This window comes from Macaca nemestrina, chromosome 12 (assembly GCF_043159975.1).
Source record: "Macaca nemestrina isolate mMacNem1 chromosome 12, mMacNem.hap1, whole genome shotgun sequence".
Classification (NCBI taxonomy): Eukaryota; Metazoa; Chordata; class Mammalia; order Primates; family Cercopithecidae; genus Macaca; species Macaca nemestrina.
This window is the reverse complement of record NC_092136.1, coordinates 96,253,899-96,277,617: the sequence shown is the minus strand read 5'-3', so window position 1 is coordinate 96,277,617 and position 23,719 is coordinate 96,253,899. Positions and strand designations below refer to the sequence as shown.

Genomic DNA, 23,719 nt, shown 5'->3' with positions numbered 1-23,719 from the left:
TATCTTTAACTTTGAGGGGAAAGCCACTCCCATTTTTCTAAGGTATAAAGAGGCTACAGTCTTAGTGGATTATCTCTCAATTTTACACTGCTCTCTTTTTTATGTCATTTGTTACTTTATAACTGTCTTCGTGTAAATTGATCTTTTATAATTTATATCATTTCTGTATTCAGAATCCTTTGCCTACAGGGTGAGTCATCCTGGTAATCCCTTTCAGTTTTCTATTCGTTTCTCCTTTTTTCCAGCATAAAACTCTTTTTGTATACCTTTTAAGCCACACTTACTTACTGAACATACCATCTTCTTTCTTAAAGCCAGAGTTTTGCCCTTACCATATTACTTGCCTGACATCCCTTTTTCTTTCATTCTGTTCAAATACAATGAATCCTTCAGAATGCTATCAGATCACATCTGTTCAAGATAAAGTGAAGCACTTGCCTTACTGATCTCCCTGCATCTTTCCACTTTTATTGCAGTTATTTATGTTATTCATTTGATACCAAATACTACCTTGAAATTTTCTTAATTATTATATGTTTTAGATATTTTAGTTCTGCACATAGATTATAATCTTCTGAAGGACAGGACCATGATTTTTCTATGTATCCCTTTCAGCACAACATACAACATAATTCAGAATAGGTGTTCATATAATTATTTCATAGGCATTCAGTAAATTATTTGTTAAATTAATGTTCTACCATCTTCACTCAGGTATTTCATGTGATTTTGCCTTTGTGGACCATTCAATAAAGCCAAATAAATATAATTTGTACCATAAATGCATTCATTGCTCTAATCTGGTTATCACTGTTATATTCCTAACAACTTTATTTTGTAGAAGCTTAAGTGAAAATGATACATGTTAGAAGACCTGAAACAAGGAAAAATTCTAAAAGTCACGTGCCTGAGCAGAAATCTCGAGTTGATTGGAGGCGAACTAAAAGAAGTAGTATCTCACAATTATTCGATAGTGATGAAGAGCTTGATAGTGAAGAATTTGACAGTGAAGAGCTTGATAGTAGTGAAAGTGTTGATAATTACGAAAGTTTTGAAAATGATGAAGAGCTTGATAGTAACAAGGGACTTGATTGTAATAAAACACCAGGAAGTGAAAGAGAGCTTAACTTAAGTAAAACTGAAAGTGAAGGAAACAACAGTAAGTGTCTCGTTAACACTGGCAACAGTTCAACATATGAAGAAGAAACTAACAAAACCAAACATAGGAATATTGATTTACAAGATCAGGAAAAACATGTAAGTCAAGAGGATAATGATCTCAACAAACAAACTGGACAAATAATAGAGGATGATGTAGAAGAAGAACACATCAAGAGAGGAAAAAGAAGAAGGCTGTCCTCTGTGATGTGTGACAGTGATGAGAGTGATGACAGTGATATCCTAGTTAGAAAAGTAGGTGTTAAACGTCCACGTAGAGTGGTTGAAGATGAAGGTTCTTCAGTGGAAATGGAGCCAAAAACTCCTGAAAAAACATTAGCTGCACGAAAGCGAGAACAACTTCAGAAGCTCAAAGAACTCTCAAAACAAAGATCTCGTCTGAGACGCAATCATGGTAGAGATTTTGAGGTGTGTTATATTTTGTTGGATTTGTTACTGTTTTTCAGTTTTTTTCTTGAAGTATTTTATATATAAATCAAAGTGCTGAGTCTGTTCCGTTCCTCAATAATTGTAGAATTTATCCTTTAATCACAAGTATTCTTGAACATGTTTGATTACACTATTGTATGTAATATACTATTTTATCATGAGCCTCAGTCCATCCTTTTTTAAAATTGAAAGACTATTTGTTATTTTATATGATCTTTCTTGTTTTTAACTTCTTATAATTCTAATGTCCATTTTAAACATTTTACATCACTTAACCAAGGTATATTCTTCTTATTAATAATTTCAGAAGTTCACCATTTAATATGGTAAAATTATTTTTAACTTTAAAATATGAAGTTAATTTCTTTTTTTTTTTTTTTTTTTTGAGAGGGAGTCTCACGCTGTTGCCCAGGCTGGAGTGCAGTGGCGCGATCTCGGCTCACTGCAAGCTCCGCCTCCCGGGTTCCCGCCATTCTCCTGCCTCAGCCTCCTGAGTAGCTGGGACTACAGGCGCCCGCCACCGCGCCTTGCTAATTTTTTTTTTGTATTTTTAGTAGAGACGGGGTTTCACTGTGGTCTCGATCTCCTGACCTTGTGATCCGCCCGCCTTGGCCTCCCAAAGTGCTGGGATTACAGGCTTGAGTCACCGCGCCCGGCCCAATGAAGTTAATTTCTATGGATCATTTTTTGCTGTCAGATTTAGTATTTTAATTTTATATCCAACTTACCATTTTAATGGCACAATTTACTGAAGCATTTATTTTAAATTAATTAGGGCTCTGAAAAGAAATCCTGCCCAAGCAGTGATGAAGATGATGAGGAGGAAGAAGAGGATGATTATGAACCTGATGAAGATGGAGATGATTATAGTATCGATGACTTTGTAGTGCAAGATGAGGAGAGTGATGAAGAGAATAAAAACCAACAAGGAGAAAAATTAACTACACCACAACTGAAATTAGTAAAACAGAATTCTCTTTGTAAGTTCAATATTAAGAAAATACTTCATGAGTTGTTCTTATGATATTATATCAAGTATCAAATTAGCCTTTTAATATCATGTTCTGAATCATTGACTAGGAACTGTGGTTTCATTTTCAGATAACCTTGTCAGTTTGATAGTTTATTCCAGTGGTCTCAGGAAACATTTACATTTTTTAAAATTATTAACCCCCAACACACCTTTACTTCAATGAGTTATGCCTGTCAGTGTTTACCATTGTGGAAATCAAAACTGAGAAATTTAAAATATATTAATTCATTTAAAATAACCCTTAGTAAATTTATTACATTAATGTAAATAACAATTTTATGAAAAGTAACTGTATTTTTCCCAAAATGTGATAAATGGCATTGTTTTACATTCTCGTAAATCTTTAATGTCTAGCTTATAGAAGCCAGCTAGATTATTTTATCTGCTTTTACATTCAGTGTGTTGTGACATATTGTTTTGGTTGAAGTGTATGAAAACAATTTTGCCTCACACAGGTAGCTGGAAAAGGGAGGAGTATTTTAATAGTATTTTTTAAATAATTGTTGATATTCTCATTTGATACTATGCCAAAATTTGACAAATAATACTGCTTTCTTAAAGGTAATATGGAATCCAAAACCATATAAATGAACTTTTAGTGCTTGCATTACAACCATTGGTCTATCTTGCAATTTAAATAGATCATTTCCCCATGCATGATTTTGTGATGAAATGCATCGGTCATTTGGAAAATACTGGTTCACTGGATGATACAGATCCTCCAAAATATTGACATATTTCATTATATATTTTTTTAATTATATTCATTAATATCACCACCAGTCCCATGAGAATATTTCTCAGGTATTGAGAAGCTGTCAGGCTCAGAATAGCACATATAAGTTTTTCAAAATTCTGATTTCTGCTTTAGAGCTTGATTGTTTTCATTGGCGACAAAACACTGTGAATTGTTCTTTTTGAACTGACAGGCTTACTTTGTTCTTTTTTGAGAAAAGTCTGACAGATTTCCCAAGTCTGAATAACCAGAGCTTGTCACTCCTTCTTTCAAATAAAAATGGTATTTCATGAAAAATGAGGCTTCCTCCCAGCACACACAGTTGCACAGGTGTTTTTCCCTCAAAACAATCATTGTACTTTGGTATGCAGTATAAGTACTTTTTATGCACTTTCCATTTCATCCTATAGAATACTGCAAAGATGTGTACTTCAGATTCAAGATTTAATACAATTAATAATTTTACTAGTTCAAAGAGGACATTCTTAAGTGAAAGTTACTTTTTTACTGTGAGTGCATAGCAATAATGACAGTAATGATTACTAGTAGTTTGATGCTACCGCCATGATTCAAGTTAAGGGGCCAGCTGTCTTATTACTTGAAATCACAGATTTCCTTAAATGGACTTGGGCACTATCAGGGATCTGCAGACAAAGACTTTGAGAACCGTTGGTTTTATCAGACCTTTTGAAGCTTCTCTCAAACAGTGAAACCTATCAAAGATAGGACGTTACTTACATGAAAATATAAATCTTGGAACCTGAAAATGTAAGCTATATTTATTATTATTATGATTCCTATAATTCTACAAAATTTCAAAGATTGTTTTTATGATGTTTTACAACTCTGGTAGGAACAGGCTGTTGGATGGATACATTTTTATTTTTTTTCTTTAAGTGCATTCTTTCCAAATATTTCAGAAAAGGCCATATTGACTAAAATAAAGCGTAACATGACTTGATTTATATCTCATGATTTATAATAAAATAGTGGATTTTGAGATATGAATCAAATTTCAAGAAATTTGGCAGTTACAGAGATGCCAGTTACAGTTATCTCTATACAGTAAGTTAATGAATGTTTTCCTTATATCAATAGGCACTGGTTCACTTGCCACCTGGACGTTTAAATTAAAGGGATACTCAGTTAGGAGATATCCTATTCTGGGTTATCTAGAATGTGATGAACATTTGCTGAGAGATGCCCACTCATATCAACTCCTGCCAATTAATGGAAATAAAAGGCTAGCATATGGGAACTTCAACTTCTCTACACCTTTTAGTTGTTGGTTTTTTTAAGGGCAGTTTTGGAGTTATAGAAATATTGAATGGAATGTACAGAGTTCAAATATACCCCCTCACATACACAGTTTCTCCTATTATTAACCTCGTTTATTAGTTTGGTACTTCTGTTACAATTATTATTAACAATAGTTCATACTTTACAACAGGGCTCATTTTTTAGTACCTTTTATGTAATTTCCTATCTGCCATTTGGCTCTGAGAGATGCACCACAGACTAGTTTCCCTCTTGCTACATAGTTGAAGACAGTCATAGTCTTTTTCTTTTATTATCAATCCCTGTTAGTGTCTCTTTATATTTATTCTGAAACTACAATTCTTGGAAAAGATACAGTAGGGAGTAAGAGGACAAAATAGCAGTGGTCCATTGCATATCACGCTTACATAGTTCACACGCTAAAAATATTGTATGCAGGTAAAGAGGAAAAATCTTCAGATTTGTGGATACCTTATTTACCTAGTACTCTATCATATATTCAGAGTGACAGAATCAAGTAGTAGAAATAAGAGTAGAATACGTTTAAGTCTACTATGCCTTGCTAGAACACTGGAAACTAGACTAAGTGAACATCCACTTAGTCTCCATCTACTAATTAAAGAAAATCATTCTATTAACACGATAAAGAATGGGCCTAAGAACAGACTCAGAACCATTTATGTTAAATATTAAATTTTAGAACTTTCCCTTGTTCTAGGATAAGTAAAAAGTACCTGTGAAATTTATTGCAGTATAAGGTAAAGGTAGACTCAGAGGAAGAAAATAACTGTGAAAAGTGTTTCATTAAAGGAAACAAGAAAATGCTATAAAACATTTGCTATACAGTCTATGAAAAAGAAGTTATAAGGAGAGAACAATTTGAGGTGAAAGGGAGCTAGCTAAAATAAGAATTGCCAAAAATTTTAAAATGTGAAGTCAGAAATAAAGTCTATTGAAAGCAGTTGATAGCAGAATTAACAGTACAGAAACTCTCATGAGTGACAGGAGATAGTTAAAAAGTTCTAGGGTAGAGAAGAAAAAAATAATAGTTGTAAAGGAGAAGATAATAAAGGACTAGAAACGAAGACCCTATTTCACAAATTTGGGGGAGGGGGTGGCAGAAATACAGAACAAATGAAAATGTAAAGGAAGAAAATTGTACAACTTTAGTTAGATATGTAAAAGAAAATTTGAATACTAAAAATCACCATATTTTTGGATGGGAAAACATAAGATGAATTCAACGTTATTATAGAAGAAAGTATTCTTGAGGTATTTTCATAACACATAACACATTTATGTAGATTAAAGAGGCCCACGTTCCTAATAAATTGATGAAAATAGTTTTGCAAACAGATGTATGAACTGTTTCTGTAATTACAAGAATAGAGAAAAAGATCTCTAATCATTCTTTTTAGAACTATAAAAATGGCTTAATATTAGAAGTCATTAATATATTACATTAATATGTCAGTAGAGAAAAATCATGTAATTTATTGAGATTCTAGGAGAAACGTCAGTAACATTCAATGTCCATACCTGGCTTTTAAGAAAAGCAGTTGTTAAAAAATTAGTAATAGGAACATACTTCCTTTACATGACTGTATTTTAAACCAAGAGACAACAGCATACTTAAAATGAGGAACATGACAAAAATATTTTCTACTAACTTTGTTCTAGATGTTTTGGAAAATGCAACAAGACATAAAAACGAAATATAACTATTGAAAAAGAAAAGACATTTGAACATTATGTATGTGTGTGTGTGGGTGTGTGTGTATTATGTACACACATATAAACTAAAAGTTTCTGACTTAACCAAGGATACAGAAGTTAAGAGAAGGGATATAAATACTTTGAAAGCAGGAGTAGATATAGCATATCTTTTCATGGCTTGCATCACATTCTTTTTGCCCTACAGGGATGAAGATGGGGGAGATAATGTTAAAGTAGAAAAAGAAATCAGTTTCTTGCTATGCCTTTGCCTCATATACTAGGCTGATACCTCCATTCCAGAAGAAAGTGCGTCAAGAATCTACATGCTTTTACCTAAGTGAATATTTGTAAACATTCTCTTGGTTCTTGAAATAAATTTAGCACTAACAAGACCACATCTTCCTTGGGGTTGTGGGAGAAAGCAGAGATAGTGTCCAGGAATCCTTTAACAGTGTCCATCTCCAGCTCTGTAGTGTCCCAGGAAACTTATCTCCCAGAAATATCCAAGATAATCTGACTACTTTTAAATTGGTAAAAGATCTCAGAAAAATCACCAGATTCACAGTATGTAAATCTGAGTGGTTCTCTTGCATACTAACAATAATTAAGTGATATAATCAGGAAAAATTCCATCTACAATGGCAACCAAAATAAACTTCCTAAGCCTACTATTTAGAAGAAAAGCACAGCTTTGTAGATAAAAAAATACACTTCACTGTGAAACAGAACAGAAAACATGGATAAGTAGAGAGACAAGCATGTTTCTGAAAGGTAATATGCGTAGAACAAGAAGTTATGTCTTCTGAAACTAATTTTTTTGGTTAAACTTTGCAAAACAATTCTGAAGAATGACAGCCAGACCAGTAGGAAAGGCACATGGTATTAAAAAAAAAAATCTTGGCATATATGTGAAATTAGTATGTGGTATAGGATACAAGGAAATCAACGAAGAATGATGAGACTACCAAATGATTGGCTATAAGGAAATTGATTAACTACTTTAGAAAAAAATAAGTTATGCATAAACACAAATATAGTTTCCTTTTTTATGCTTTTTCCAGTTTTTTAAAATAGTCATGGGAAAGCTTATTTAAAATATTTAAAATGTTGTTTAAAACAATATTCCTGGGACATTCCATAGAAGCTCATTCAATATAGGGATTAAAGCACTATGAGAAAAGCTCTGGAGGAGAGCTGAGCTCTAAGCCTCATTTTGCCTCCGTCTAATTGTATCACCTTGGATAAGTTATTTTGTCACTGAGAATGCCATTTTTCTTGAAATGGGAGATTTGAATTTTATTTTCTCCAGTTTTCCATCCAAGTCTAAATTTTGTGTTGTGACATATATCAAATCTACCATGTATAGTAATATTTAACTAGGGGATAGGAACATGAAATCTGGAGTTAGACTGGGTTCCAGCCCTAGTTCCGAAACTTACTGTTTGGTCTTAGGAAAGTTTTTCATCTTCTCTATATTTCACTTTTCTCAACCAGAAATGAATCTAGGGTAATGGTAGTATCCCACAGGCTTGTTGTGAAAAATAAAGCAATGCATGTAAAATGCTTACAATGATGCCTGGCATATATTTTGCTCAGTAATATTTTTCAATTTGAAATTCCAGGAGGATTATCCCACTACCATCCACCAGTCCGCTCAAGCATAATTAAATAGAAGCCTTTTTCCTGACTTTTTTGAAGTACGTTCTGTTACACACTGATAAAAAAAGAATCTTAGGGACAAAACTCCTCAAATGATTTTGATTTCTGCCCTTTTCATTTCCTCTCAGGGTCTTTGAAATAGAGCAGCAATTCTCAAGACTGTAACAGATAAGTAGCATTGGACATAAGGACAGTCAAGAATAATACATTCAGTAGGATGAAATATTCTATTGCAACTTGTATGATAGTTAAACTTAGGTGCACATGGGATGAATTTGATTTGTTTCTCAACACATCTGTTAATATTCCCAGTGTCTCTTAATACCATTTGAGAAATGCTATTATACATACAGTTTACATGGATTTTAACGCAAATAAAATTGCCCAATATTATATCCAGAGTTTGATAACAGTCTAGTCAAAGTTAAATTCTATTGAAGTATTATTTCATTTTTTAATTATGCTCTACTGATTTTTAAGAAAATATTACATTCATTAAAGGCCATGATTATTGCCTTTGATCATAGGCTATCTAAAGGCTAATAGCCAAATGATCTGCTATTGTCACTGATTTTTAGTATTACCTTTTTTTTTAATCTCTTTAGCACTTCTATAGGTGTCTCCTTAGAAAAGAATGCATACTAAAATGTACCCTAAAGTCTGAAAGAGTTAGACACAGCCCTTTGAGTAACTAAAATATAAATGACGAGGGTTTTCCATGTTGAATCCCATCTTTCTTTTTACTTCAAGTGGAAGAAGAGTCAAAATCTATCCATGGTTGCTAATGATAGGTCTTATTTTGCTTTAATCGCTTGTCAGACATCATCTATATTTCTTGAAATACTCAGTCTGCCCTTAATGTGTCCTCACAGGTGCCCCGAGCAGGGGCACTGTATTCTACAGTGACTGTTGGATCAAGGAAGGGGTCGTGGTTGATAGAGAACATTTCCACAGTCATAATAAACTCTGATCCAAAAGTAATGAGAATAGTAGGAATCTTCTCTCTTAACCACTGCCTGGCCTGTCACAACAGGTGATGTCATGTATGAGATTTGGTTAGTGAGAAAGTGGGCTTAAATATGTGGTATGGGGAAGGAAATAGACAGGTTTTCTAAACTGCTGTAGAAAATCCTAAATCTGGGGCAGCATGAAAAGGGAAATGAAGTTTTTGTAGCCTTTGGGGTTCTGGCTAAGGTAGCAGTTCCCTGGACAATTTCATATGTAACGTGTTTTACAGAATAAGACATATTAATCTGTCTTTGGAGGTTTTCTCTCTTGTTCTCTCACTCTAAGTGTCAAATTGACAATTAAATACAGGTGTTCAAGGGACAATTTTTATTTTTTTACAACATATTTTAATATTCTCTGAACAGTTTTAAGTTTGGGAAGTGAAGATTTGAAATTACAGCTAGACACTTTGGATTGGAAGCCAATAAGTTTGGAAAATGGAGATTTGCTCCGTGACTAGACAAGTCATCGAGGAAGCTATAAAATTAGGATGATTAAGCTGTTTCTGCTGTCTATAGTTTTAATTTCTTAGCATTGGAGAATGGAACCTATTGTATTCAAGAAATTATTTTGTCTGCTCTGTTCTAATATATATTTAAAATTAATTTCAGATTCTTTTAGTGACCACTATACTCATTTTGAAACAGTTGTGAAGGCTCTTCTGATCAATGCTTTAGATAAATCTTTTCTTGGAACATTATATGGTAAGTTAATACTATAAATGAAACAATTGGTTTTTATTTATTTTTCCAATTTTAAAACAACCTCACTTTTAAAACTATGTAAATTAAACAAAACCATCGATGATCATTTGTAAGACCTTCCAATGTTTTCCCTGTAGGATCAACTACATCAAAACTCCATTCATGTAAAATGCTTGTTAGTGTTCATTATCTGAGATATGTGGAAGGTAAGTTTGTGACAGGTCCTTGCCCTTAGAGAGTTAACAGTGAATTTGACAGTATAACACCTAAAACAACAGTGTCTTAATACCCATGTGCCAAACCCAGCCTCCCTGAGCTCTGAATTTCATTAAAAGTTCCATGCTGTTTTCTGCTTTTGTGCCTTTGTCCATGCTGTTTCTTCTTAGAATAGAATCCCTTTTTGTCCCAGATGTTTTAGGTGAGTATAAAAACATTTCTACTATGAATCTATCTATGACCCATTCACATAATATTTGTCATTCTCATTTGTGCCACCATCATTCTGAGTATGGTAGTACTCAGTACTCATTTATATGCACTTTTCATCTTGTATTGAAAATGTATTTTTGCTTTCTTCCCTTGTCATAGTGCATGGGAAGGAGTAAATTTATTTATGTGTGTGTATATATATATATATGGGGATATATATATCCCCATTTCTCTTGCATCTAGCACAGAATCTGGCATTTAATAGACTATAAATATATTGTGTTGAATAACTAATTGCCAAATAAGATTTCATTTACAATATATTGAACACATTTATTGAATGCCTACTATAAGCTAGGCATTATTTGAGGGCGGGGGATATGACAGTGACTTAAGATATATTAGATTCCTGCACTCATGTTACTTATAGCCTAATGGGAGAGACAGACAATGAATGAGTAAACAAAATATAACATAATATGATTTCAATGAGTAATTAGTTCTTGTAAAAAAAAGAATAAAATAGGGTAAGAAGATTGAGAATAAGGGAAGGTAAAGTTTATGTTATATACTAGTTACATTGGTCAAAAAAGGCCTCTTGGGGTAACTTTTAAATAGAAACCTGAATGAAACAAAGGGTACAAGTAATACTTGGACTACTTGCTTAGCAGAGGGCAAAGGAGGTGCTAAGGCATTTAGGAAAGAATAAGTTTGCTGTGTTCAAGAACAACTAGAAGGCCTGTGTGGCTGAAGTGGAATGAGACAGGAAAGAAGGAAAAGAGAGGAGCTTGGAGGAGTAGGCTGAGGACAGAAGGGCTTTGTAAGCCCTGGTAAGGTGTTTGAATTTGTGGTTATTTAAAGAAACATGATAAATTCATTAGCTAAATAAATTAATAAAACTTCAAATAAGACAGAAAAATAAGGCTTAAATTCATACTATGACAGATACATGTAGAGAATATACTATGAACCAAATCAGGAAGGCAGTAATGATTGCAGCATGCTAAAGAAGAATGAGGAAAAGGCCTAGACAGAAAAGAGTATTCTGATTTGTTGATACAAGGAGTTACCATGGGATCAGTAGAATAGAGTCACTTGTAGACAGCCCTGAAAGCCTATTCAGAAGTTTGAACTTTATCTGGAATTCAGGGGCTAATTTCATGTCAGTTTTGTATAAGAGAATAAAAGATATTTTGGTAAGCTTTTTCTTCTGGCTTTTTTTGTTATCAGAAAATAATGTTAAAGCTTGATGCTTACAAAGAGAACTTTTTGAGACAGAGTCTCGCTCTGTCACCCAGGCTGCAGTACAGTGGTGCGATCTCGGCTCACTGTAAGTTCCGCCTCCCGGGTTCACGTCATTCTCCTGCCTCAGCCTCCCTAGTAGCTGGGACTACAGGCGCCCGTCACCACGCCTGGCTAATTTTTTGTATTTTTAGTAGAGATGGGGTTTCACTGTGTTAGCCAGGATGGTCTCGAGCTCCTGACCTAGTGATCCGCCCGCCTCGGCCTCCGAAGTGCTGGGATTACAAGCGTGAGCCACTGTGCCCGGCCTGTCCTGTTTTTTCTTAATGTTCTGATGGAATGATTTTTTAAATATTTTTTTCCTAATTTAAATGCTTCCAACCAAGTTGGGAAGAAATTTTTAAGTATTAAATTGTTTAAATATTTCTTATTAACAAAATGATTTTTTTATTGTTTATCCTCTGAACAGATGGCACAAGGCAAAAATCATATGCAAAAGCTATGCTAACATCTCTTCATTATTTGGATAACCGCTTTGTTCAGCCTCGTCTAGAGAGTTTAGTATCTAGAAGTCGTTGGAAAGACCAATATAAGGTATACAGTTTGTTTTTGAATCTCTTCTTGGGGGTGGAGGCAGCAAACCTCTCAGGAGTTTAAAATCCAGACTGAATACTTTTAAAATATTGGCATTTCTTTGTTAAATAATCAGCTTATTATTTCTCACATCTTCTAAAAGCTATTATTGTTTTAATCATTTACATTAACTATATCTATCCACTAATTAAGTGGTTCCAAATGATGAATAACTTTAGAACATATCCAGGGCTTAGCCCATCTTTTAAAATGAGGAGATTGTCTCACAGGGTGTTGTTATGTCAGAAAAGAGAGTTCCATAGCCAAAGAAATTTGGGAACCAGTGGATTTAATGTAAGCTTGTTTCTTCACTGGAAGACTTTTCCCAAGTATTATATGTGAATTTATACTATAAATATTCAAAGGGGGATATGGAATACAATTTTTCCCTAAATTCGTGTTTTACTCTATGAAGCTCTGTTTATGAAACACTTGTTTACGTCTTATGATACCATATTGTGGTGAGTTATACTGAATTTGGATAATATGATGTTGGAATAATAACTGTAAGATACCAAGAAGTATTAGCTGAAAATTGAGACACAGATGATTCAGTAAGATCTTAATTAGGATAAGCTGGGTTATGCTACAAAAGATAAAGAATATGACAAACAAACCAATAATAAAATCCCAATGGCTTAACCCAACAAAGTTTATTTTCACTTATGTATCCAGTGTTAGTCATCAGGGGTGCTCTGCTGATGGTAGTCACTCAGAACTGAGCTGATAGAGGTAAATAGAGGTTTCATCTTAACTTGTACTTCCATGGAGTACAGCAGAAGCAGGAAAGGAAGGTGATTGATTATTTATTCAGCCTGAATTTCAGCCTGTAAGTAATACATGTCATAAAGTGCCATGAAGTATGAAAAATATGAAAACTTGACCACCAGAAAATGTAGTTTTCAATCATATAACATAAAAAGTAAACTGTCAGTATATTGGATACTTAATTACCATCCAGCTGGTAGAGGATATAAATGTGGTTTAGTAACCATGCTAATATGCTCATTGTTTGCAGTTCAAATACTGTATTAAAACCTAATCTATGTTACCAATTAGAATAGTAGTATCTAGCACAGGCCTAGAACATAAGCAGAAATACTCAGGGACAAGTAACTTCATAGCTTAATAATGAAGCTTATTTGTGAATACCAAGTGTTTTTTTAGTTTGTTTACTCATTGATAACTGAGCTATTAAACTGTCCATATGAATACCGGACACATGGCAGTCCTAGTGTCAACTTTTTTTTCCCACAGGACTGCAGTAAGTTATCATAGGAGGATTGAATTATTTCTGGAATATTTTTGTGGAAAATATATAATTCATACAATGGAAAGTGAATGTGATTTTTTTTCTCAAGTTTTAACTAGCCTACTTGAATTACTTTTCTTATATCATCCTACATTGTTGCTGCTTCTATTTTTAACTGATACCTCATTAACACTAATTAGAGATGAGAAATGGAAAAGAAGTAGCAACCACATAAGTGTAAGAGATATGAAACTAGTTTTTTCCTAGTCTGGTTTATTTTCATGCAATAGCCAAGATTATAAATTTTTTTATTTAAACGTATCTTGTAAAATACCTACTGTGTGCTCAATATTAAAGTAAGAAATGCCAGGGTGTTTTGCTCTTATATCTCTTTATATTGTGATTCCTAAGATGTTTTAATTTGATTAGATTATTTTTGTTTTTATTTTTATTCTTTTAAACGTTTTTTATATTTTTTGTTTTCAGGAGCGGGTGGAAAATTATTGTAATGTAAGTATTCGTTTGAAGAATCCTGAAAACTGTTCCTGCCAGGCTTGTGGACTGCATCGCTACTGTAAATATTCAGTGCATTTATCAGGAAAGTTGTATAACACCAGGACCATGAAAATAGATAATTTCATGTCCCATGATAAACAGGTATTTTCTTCCCTCTAATTTTAATTTTCAGTATTTAGAAATTTTTCGTTCATAAACTTGCACAGATAACCCTAAGTATCCTAAGGAGAATTTGACCCAAGTGGAAACATTTTTGGCATATAGTCCACCAAATTGGCAACCCACAAGTAAATAATGGAAGATAGCTGTTCATCTAATATGAGAGAATTCAAAAAACACTGTACTTCAACTAGACTCTGTTAGAAGTATGTCTGAGTCTAGAGCAATCACCACATAGTTAAGATGCTATTAATTCTGTATGAATAGAAAAAATTGAAGAGTAAGTGTTTTTTAGACAAGAGCATAGCAGTATAATGTGAAATGATAAAAAGCACAGATGCTGACAACTTCTATTTATTTTTTTCAATCTTTATAAGATTGCTGCATTTACAAATGCGAAAATTACATTTATAAATGCAAAAATACTGAGAGCTTTTTCTTGTGAGTCTACATATCCATGCAGGAGGTGTATGTTTAGAGAAGTAGAGACCCGAAGTTGGCTCTGAATCCTCTCAGTCAATTATTAAGGTGGAAACATAATATTTATCTGAATTCTTCTATTAAACTGGGTAGTGATTTCTCAGTATTATTGAGCAGTAGTTGACCAGATCCCTCTGAGAGATCTGAGTTGCAAGAATGACTTAGAAGGTTTTTATGGGGATAATGAATTCAGAATTGGTCGGTAATGTTTTGTTTGATATGTCACTATAAAAATATAAATATATGTATATTTAATAGTCATATGCAGATTTCCCCATTGTTTAAAAACTGATCTATGACTTTTTATGACATAAGATATTTGGAATCCTAGCAAAAGTGATTTCATACATTAGGGACCATGTTCTGTTATGTAGATCAAATACATTGCTGTACATTCATGGTCTTTGCTGTCTGTAGCTAATCCTGAAGAGGAAAGTAGAGTAAGAAAATCACTTCTAGAGCTCTGACATTCCTGTGAAGCAGTAAAGATTCTATATAAAATAGTTATTCAAATATTTAAAAAACAATAAACTGAAAGTATGAACTAAAAGCAAAGAACATCAATATTGCCAGTCACATAAGAGAAAACTATAAAAGTTAACAAATATATGGGAAAATGCTTATTCTGCATGTAAGGGTATATAATTAAAACTACCTTAAGATGCCAGTTGATAACTCTTAAAGTGGCAAAGTATTTTCAAATCAAATGATGAAATGCAATGCTATCGAGGTTGCATTGAAACTGGTAAGTTCATGGAAAGTAAGATTCCTAGAGGAAAAAAGGGGTAATATATATCTTTTAAAAATATTAGATTTTTAGAGCTAGAGTCACAAAGCTATATACATACTCAGTGTCTATAAGTTTATCTTTTGCAAAGCAGTTCAGTAAAAAGCAAATGGTATAATCATGAAGTTGATAAATAATGCTAGTTTGAAAGTATAATAGTAATTAGTATTTGCACTGTCTTGGCATCTGATAAAAATGTGTGTATACGTATATAACTATGTAAACGTTAAGTTAGTTATTGTGTATGTTGAGTGTGATTAATTGTTTTTAAATGAAATTGTTATTTCAGTAATTTTTTCTTTAACGTGAAGAATGACTTAAAATTTATTTTATATCCTACTTCAATACAATGTAAATGCATATATGGAAAGAAAGGAAGGGAGGGAGGGAGGGAGGGAAAATAAACCTAGTTATGATCCAGAGCATTAAAGAGATTGTTCCTAACCCCACACCTTTTCAAGTTATTTTGAAAACTAATTCTTTATTTTGTGTTGCTGCTTGTAGTTACATAAAATTGAGACTCTTTAGGATTAACTAGGGTTCTTTTTGAGGGTGCAAATAATACTTTTAAGGAATTCACTTAACATCAAATTTGTTTCATAAGAAAACTTTTCTCCTTACTTCAGCTTCTTTGAAAGAAAGGATGTCTTGATGGAAAGTGGAATTAGTGAGGGAAGAGTAATTTTGGTAACAGCAGTATTGATAGGGTACTGAGATGAGAGGCCTTGAACCACCAGATTTTGATAAAGTTTAAGGACACAGATGAGAAGGAAATTACCTGGATGAAAGAGAGTTGTGAAATCTGAAAGGTAGTTTGAGAGAACTAAAAACCATCTTGGATTTATATTTAGTTTTGCCTAGAGTCTATCCAGACTCATTAAGATGCTTAGGATTAGGTGAGAAGAAGCAATAATTTTTGAGGCAAATAGCATCGTATAATATGTCCGTGCAAAAAACAACCAACCAACCAAACAAGGGCAAATAGAACCCTTTGGATTGGTATTGTACTATCTGTTTCTGAAGACCCTGAAACAGAAAACAAACTTTTCCCCAGACTTACTGTTTCCTTGAGAATCTTTTTTCTTTATTCTTCATACTTTAACTTCCATAAGGAGCTGGCTCCTCTGCATATAAATAAGAGCTTAGAGAAATACTTCAAAAAGCTACCTACAGTTAGCTGAATATTACCAAGTCTGCATAGTGCATGTTTCATTATATTTCCTTGCCTCAGTTTGTTATCCAGATTTAATTTACACTCTATACGATATAGCTGTTAAATTAGAAATGAGATTCTTTCTTTGGCTTTAGGAAAATTCAGTGATAATTTTTAGCTCCATTTCCAATTTTTACATATGTACGATCAGTTGGTTCATACTGATAACTGAACTGACTCAGTCTCATATTTATCAGTTCATATAACCGTGCTTAACCCTGCATAGTGGACCAGTCATCATTTATATGTCATTTTCCTCATCTGCTTTGTGAACACTCACCACAGCACTTATTTTTCTATCTATGGTATTTTTTATACTAATTTTCTTGTTAGAATAGTTTCCTTAATGTACGGAAATTGAACTAGATAATTATAGTTGTTCTAAATATATTTTTCTGGACATTTAAGGAAATTATTCTAACATCGTAGATTAATGTTACCTGTTTTAGTACTTTATACAAATTGATTCCTACAGTGTAAGCTGTATTATACTGTATACTTCAATTCATATAGTAAAGAAATACAGTGGGCTGTAACAATATACTAAAAACAGGAATGGGTGAGGGGTTAAGTTCACTTGGAGTTTTACACCTATCCTTTGCATCTACTGTATTCTGTGAAACTTTACAGCAGTGGTGCCCTTCCATATAGGTTCTTTCTTATAAAATGTGATCATGTTTTGGGAAAAAATAATACAAGAACATTTTAAGGTAATTTTTGATTTATAGATCTATATGATGATAAGTAGATGCCAAGAAGGGTAGGAATTAGAAGTGGAAAGAAGTAAACCATGATGTTAAATATTTTTAAAGGATACTTGTTTTTCATACAGGAAAAAAAAAATAGGATTTTTAAACACCGCTCCTTCCCTCTCATTTCAACTTAAAAATGCTATACAGATAAATTCCTCTTGTTTTGTGGAAATACAGAATACATGTGATAGAAATACAAATCACTTTATCATATGTCTATACTTCATATAGAATAGCTGTAGCTGAGTTCTCCCACACAGTCTACTTTGATGGCAGAAATGGAGACACACAGGGTACCCTTATAGTCACTGCAACTTTTGTGTTGTCTTTTTACACAAAGTTGGAAGTATTAGCAACTGAATTGCTGAAATGTCATTACTGCCAGGACTGCTTTGATGATAAGGTTGAATTGGAAAAGTTAATTTTAATAAGCAAGCCATGTACAGTAATAACTGTTTACTTCTAATGATCTGAAAAGCAGGAAGGTTTTTACGGAGCCATGAACAGAAATCTGAACATGATTTTCTTAAACTTTTGGAGATTTAAAGAGGGTTGTAAAATGTCCAAAATTCAATTTTCCACAAGAAAACTCATTAAACCGGATTGTTGCCAATCGTTGTGATATAACTTCTGTTCATTTTTGGAAACATACTCCTGTTTTATCTATCATCACTTGTATGTTTCCTTGCAGTGTGGCTTCAGGAAACAAGTGTATTTTTCTGTCAGAACACAAGTTACACAGATAAATATTAAAACTATACCACTTGTACTCATGAAAGCATAACCCATTAGTGAACTTAGGTACAGACACAAATACATAAGTCAGCAAGAAGTTTACTCTTTCCTTAGATTACTCCATGAGAGTAAGATTGACCACATCATCATGTTTGGAGCCCTTTCTGATGCATTTTCTACAGTGGGTAAAATAATGTAGGTAAAAATATATTGACCAGGCGTGGTGGCTCACGCCTATAATGCCAACACTTCGGGAGGCCGAGGCAGGCAGATCATGAGGTCAGGAGTTCGAGACCATGGCCAACATAGTGAAACCCCATCTCTATTAAAAATACAAAAAAAATTAGCTGGGTATGGTAATAGGTGCCTATAATCCCAGCTACTCAGGAGGCTGAGGCACGGAAACCGGAATGCAGAGGTTGCAGTGAGCCAAGCTTGCGCCACTGCACTCCAGCCTGGGTGAAAGAGCGAAACTCCATCTTGGGGGGAAAAAAAAAATATATATATATAACACATATATATGCTATATATTATATATTATTACATATATTTTATATATAAAAAATATATTTTGGTCACTGCACTGACCAAATTATTTATATATAATATATAATATGTTTTATATATATTATATTTTATATATAATATATTTTATGTATGTTATATATTAGATATAACATGTATTTTATATATTATATACTTTCCTCCCGAGATGGAGTTTTGCTCTTTATATATATTTTTATATATACACATATATAAATAATTTGGTCAGTGCAGTAAGACTGTCTTCCTATTTTAGCTATAGGTTTGCATAACAAACTTGAAACGTTCAAAACATTCTGAAAGAGAAAGGTTCTGGTGGTTTGATTTCATAAAAAAGAGTTTTAATCATAGAATTATAGAAGGCCATATAAACGTAGGAATTAAAATTCTTATAGCTGGCTGACAGCAAAATATTAATGTCTTATTCATATATAACACCTTAAGTAAAGCAACTAGTATGCCTAAACACAGTTATTTTTTTACTTTACATCATTTTTTGGGGCAGGGGAGAAGAAAAGTAGTAAAACAATGCCAATACTTAATTTTGGTGTAAGAGTTTGTTTCAGTTTTACATGTTGCTTATACCTAGAAAATTATTATAATCCAGGCATTTTTAACTTCGTAAATATGGACTTACAATACTTTTCATGCCTTTTTTTTTTTTTTTTTTTTTTTTTACTTTGCCCATCCTTCTGCCTTACATTAAAGCCATTTCTCTTTTTTTTCCAAACTTGGAAAACTCTTCTGTTTTCAAGATTTAGTTCAAGCTTGATCCGCTTGGGGACTTTTCTGCTCTCTGGATTGGGCGAAGTGCCCTTCCTCGCTAGCATTTTGATAGCATCTTGGACATAGCATTTTTCCTGTTGTTTTGTAACATTTGTCTTTCTCTCAAAACTGTAATGTCCCTAATACAGGTAATAAGTATTTTATTTATATATCTCTAGTGCCTAGCCCAATATTTGAAACCTCTCAGGTGCTCAGTGTTTGACTAGTGGTATAAGTAAGAGAAGGTAAAGGAATAATTGTGTAAACATTTAAAGTTAACAATGCATTTGATTCTACTACTAAAGAAAATTCAAAATCAAGAAAGGATATATATTCATTACCATTTTATTCACTTCATTTGTCAGATAATAATCTTTATTTCTTGATTTAGGTGTTCACTGTTGGCAGAATTTGTGCCAACCGTACCAGAATTTATCATAAACTGAAACATTTTAAATTCAAACTATACCAGGAATGTTGCTCTATTGCAAAGACAGAAGTTAAAGATGAACAAGTTAAAGAAACAGTGGAAAGAATTTTCAAGCAGTCAAAAGAAAGAGGCTGGATTGAGGAGGTAAGGTGAATATATGACAATCTCATCATGTAGATTCTGAAGCCTAATTGTGATAAGCAAAAGGAAACAAATGATTAGAAGATAGTGACATTTAAGGTAATCTCTTTCTTCTCTCCTTTGTATTTTCTCTTCTTCCACTCATTCCTTTCATGCTTATCATTGTCCTTCTGAATAGATGCCCTGATGTTCTAAGGATTCACTTGGCCCATCAGATAAATTTTAATAAGCATTAATACTGTCCTTTATTGAAGGACCTCTGTCCTTTCGCTTTCATGTATGTATTGCTTACATATATATTAAGTCCCCTGATTTATTTTTTTTGACAGAGTATAGGACTGACCTCTGCTTGTCTGCTTCCTATTCTTTAGAACAGTTCTTGTGACCTGAGAGTGAAGAAGCACCTGGTGCCAGTCTGAGGAAAGGATCTCGGCTGCCAGTTCTAATACCACCCACATCCTCTTCTTGAGGACGTGGGACTGAGCAGTGAGCACTAACTGAAGGTCGAGGGGAATGCAGAGGTTTCAGGCCATGGCACTGATTTTGATTCCCCCATATCCTATTGATCACTAAATTTGATATAAGGAGTAAAGTAGGGGTTTTGAAGAGTGCACTGGATTCCCGAAGATCTGCTGGCAGCTCATAAGCTCTGGTCTGCTCACAGAGCTTTTAGGATTGTTTATGGTATATGGAAAGAATGCTAATACAACTGCAGTCTTCTAAAACAAGTCTAGTTACATGAATGTATAAGAGAGAACAAATAGTAGATTTTCAGGCAACTCTTATCAACATTTAATCTTTAAAAGAAAAGAAAAAAGCCTGACTTGAGATCCATTGCCTGGATTATATCATAGGGAAATTTGTAAAAGAGGAGTATAAAAAATAAGGCAAGAGAGCTTAGGCAGAGGGAAAGAAACTTTTTTAGCACATGTCATGTTTAGTGGAGGTCTCCCAGTCTAGAGAATGACATTATTATTGGTTTCCCTTTGACAATTATTCTCCCACCACAAACCACCACCCAGTGATCTTGCCTGCCTCCCACATCTTGATCCTTAAGTCTTCTTTCTCTCATTTTACTCTCTTCAGCTTTTTGCCATTTACTTTGCTTCTACTTTTCCTACTCCAAATGTTTCTCTCCCCTTATCCATACTTTTTCATTTGCCTTAGCAGAGAGCAATCACTTGCTCAGTAACTTTCCGTCTTCATTTTCCTAGATGACATTAAATTCTTAAATGCTTTTATTGATGCCTTTAAGTGTTGCCAATCCTCTAGTGGAATTGCAAAACCTATTGGGATAGCACAGTTATAAAGAATTGGATACTAGGTACAGAAAAATCACTGTGCATATACTGTATATGTTATATAATAGTATCATATGTGGGGAAGAACGTTAAACTTCTTGAAGAAAAAAGCATTTCCAAATCATGTATCCTAGAAAAAGCTTAACAAGGTTTAGGACACCAGAAGGACCTGGAATTTTAAAAAACATTATTCTTTATGCATAATATAACACTTGGCTTTCTTTTCTTAGGAAAAGAAAGGAGCTTAGGCTTTCTTTTCAAGAAAACCAAGTGTCATGTTACACATAAAGAATAACATTTAGCATTGAAATAATATTGAATAACATTAGGCATTGAAATAATATTTCAAGATTGTGCATGTCTAGGACAATATGCACATTTTTTCCACATGAAAATACCAAAGACCTTCATTTTATTTGAGATTTCTCCACTTAAAAAATTTTTTCCTAGGTTTTCTCAAAAGATTTCCTAGAAACCACAGAAGTTTATAGCCAATATAAACCCATTTGCAGCTTTTTGTGCTGTGATGAAATTTCAAAATTTGTCAAGTGCTCTGACATTTCCCATCCTCACTCTGTCTGTCCCTCTCACTGTGCGCCTTTGAGTGATAGCACTGCATGTGCTTTGTGATGTGTGCTGCCTTTAGCTGCAGTCTGGTAGTCACAGTTATTCTAACCCTTTAGAATGCCTGGGGCTCAGTGTTATTTGAATCCCATCTCCATGGCACTTTCTGCTCATATTTCCCAATTATGTCAACCCCTTTTTTTGCCTTACACGTACTATTTGTTCCTGTCTTTCTGCCTCCAGCTTGTATTCCACACCTTACTTTTTCCCTTACCTGCTTCTTCAGCCATTTTACTTTAATTATCTCAGGATGTCTCAGCATGTCTTCCCAAAGACATGCCAACTAGACTGACTCCATTCTTTTTGTTCTTCCTTCTAAAGGTTGAACTAGGGTGATCTGTTTTTAATGTAATGATACTAAAGGGGTGTAGGAGCAACTTGAGTTTAAGAAAAGGACAAATAATAGGAAAATTATAATAAAATGAAAATATTTGATAAACATAGTTATGTCTTATTCTAAAGAAGAGTTCAATAACATACTCTAATATGATACTGGCAAAATTCCAGTGAATATTTATTCATTAAGAAGAAAGTGTATATGATGATGGGATTTCCTGGAAAGTTGAAGATAGGATTGTTGGGATTGGCTGGTGGACGCATGAACACCAGGTAGTAAAGAAAGCATGTCGATAGAAGTATCAAGGGCCCATTCCTACTGTAAATACTGTATGTAAAACTGTTACAAGTGACAGTTGTATGTAAAGTAAATTTTAAATGTATTGATAAATATTGTCATATACATAATTTAAAATTGTAATTAGATATCCCTTGCCTTCCTTAAACGCTTCTCATTTCTTCTCTTTCCCTTCCTTTTTCACTTTTTCCCTTGCCCTTTTTTTCCCCACCCCTTAAACTGATGTTTCTCAAAACATGGCTCTAAACTACATATGTCAGAATCACCTAGAAGTTTTTGAAAAATGTATAATCCCCTAGCCTCATCCCAGATATATTGAATGACAATCCTTGTGGATGTTAAACATCCAGTATTTTTAGCATTGGTGATTCTTAAGTAAATAAAAGTTTGAGAATCACTGCTAAAAAGTACCTGTTAACACTGAATTCTGTCCTCATCCTTTCAAAGTTTCCTTGGCAAATCAATTCCCTTCTGAGTTCTAGTTGCTACTTCTGAGTAGAAGATTCCAAACTTCTCTTATATTCTGACCTCTTTCCCACACTTCATTTCCACAGTTCCAACTGTTTTCGTCAGTAGGTTCATCAGGTGTTGTAAGAGAGTAGTTTCTTCACTATTAAAATAAGTAGTCTTCAGTATTAAAACCCTCCAAATTTTTAGTAAAGAATTATGAGAGCAGCATCTTTAGGTGGAGAGGATGGCAGAGTAATACTAACTGCAATGTCTGTGAGTTTCACTTTCCTTTTCAAGTTTTTATTTATTTTTTTCTTGCCACAGCTGCGTCCTAGTCACACCATTTAAATCTCAGAAACAGCATATACTATACTATACTGCTTAGAAGTATAGGCTTAAGTATTTACTTTGCCTTACTAGCAGTAGAATTTGGGAGCAAACTCTTTTATTTCTCTAAGCCTAAGTTTTCTCATCTGTAAAGTAGGAACTAAAGCAGTAATAATAATTAGGGTTTTGATTGTGGAGATTAGATGTGTAACACATTTTAAGCATTTAGTATAGGACCTAGCAATTAGTAAGTGATCGATTAATCTTAGCTGTTACTTGCAATGAAAGCAAGGAAAGGGTTTCCTTCCTCCAATCTTAGTATAGCTGAGATAGATTTTAATTGTCCTAGGTGTGTGTGGTGGTACACAGCTGTAGTCGCAGCTACTTGGGAGGCTGAGGTGGTAGAATCGCCTGAACCCAGGAGTTCAAGGCCAGCCTGAGCAAGATAGTGAGGCCCTGCCTCTTAAAATAATTTTTTTTTTAATTTTTAATTTTCCAAAAGTAATTTAATAAATAATAAAGAGGATATGAAGAAAGGTAATATGAAAAGCATAAAAACAGTCA

The 23,719-nt window shown here is 33.6% G+C and overlaps 1 protein-coding gene across 5 annotated transcripts in view; it reads left to right on the top strand.

The window, feature by feature from the left end:
* LOC105484310 (coiled-coil domain containing 82) overlaps positions 1–23,719 on the top strand; it is a 30,676-nt gene that overhangs the window by 4,295 nt on the left and 2,662 nt on the right. For all 5 annotated transcript variants that reach the window (XM_011745810.2, XM_011745812.2, XM_071075495.1 and 2 more), the window contains exons 3-8: positions 842–1,587; positions 2,384–2,588; positions 9,650–9,742; positions 11,883–12,007; positions 13,785–13,955; positions 19,640–19,822. In XM_011745810.2, the coding sequence (XP_011744112.1) occupies positions 856–1,587; positions 2,384–2,588; positions 9,650–9,742; positions 11,883–12,007; positions 13,785–13,955; positions 19,640–19,822 (1,509 nt within the window). In that variant the 5' untranslated portion in view covers positions 842–855. The remainder of the gene's footprint in view (positions 1–841; positions 1,588–2,383; positions 2,589–9,649; positions 9,743–11,882; positions 12,008–13,784; positions 13,956–19,639; positions 19,823–23,719) is intronic.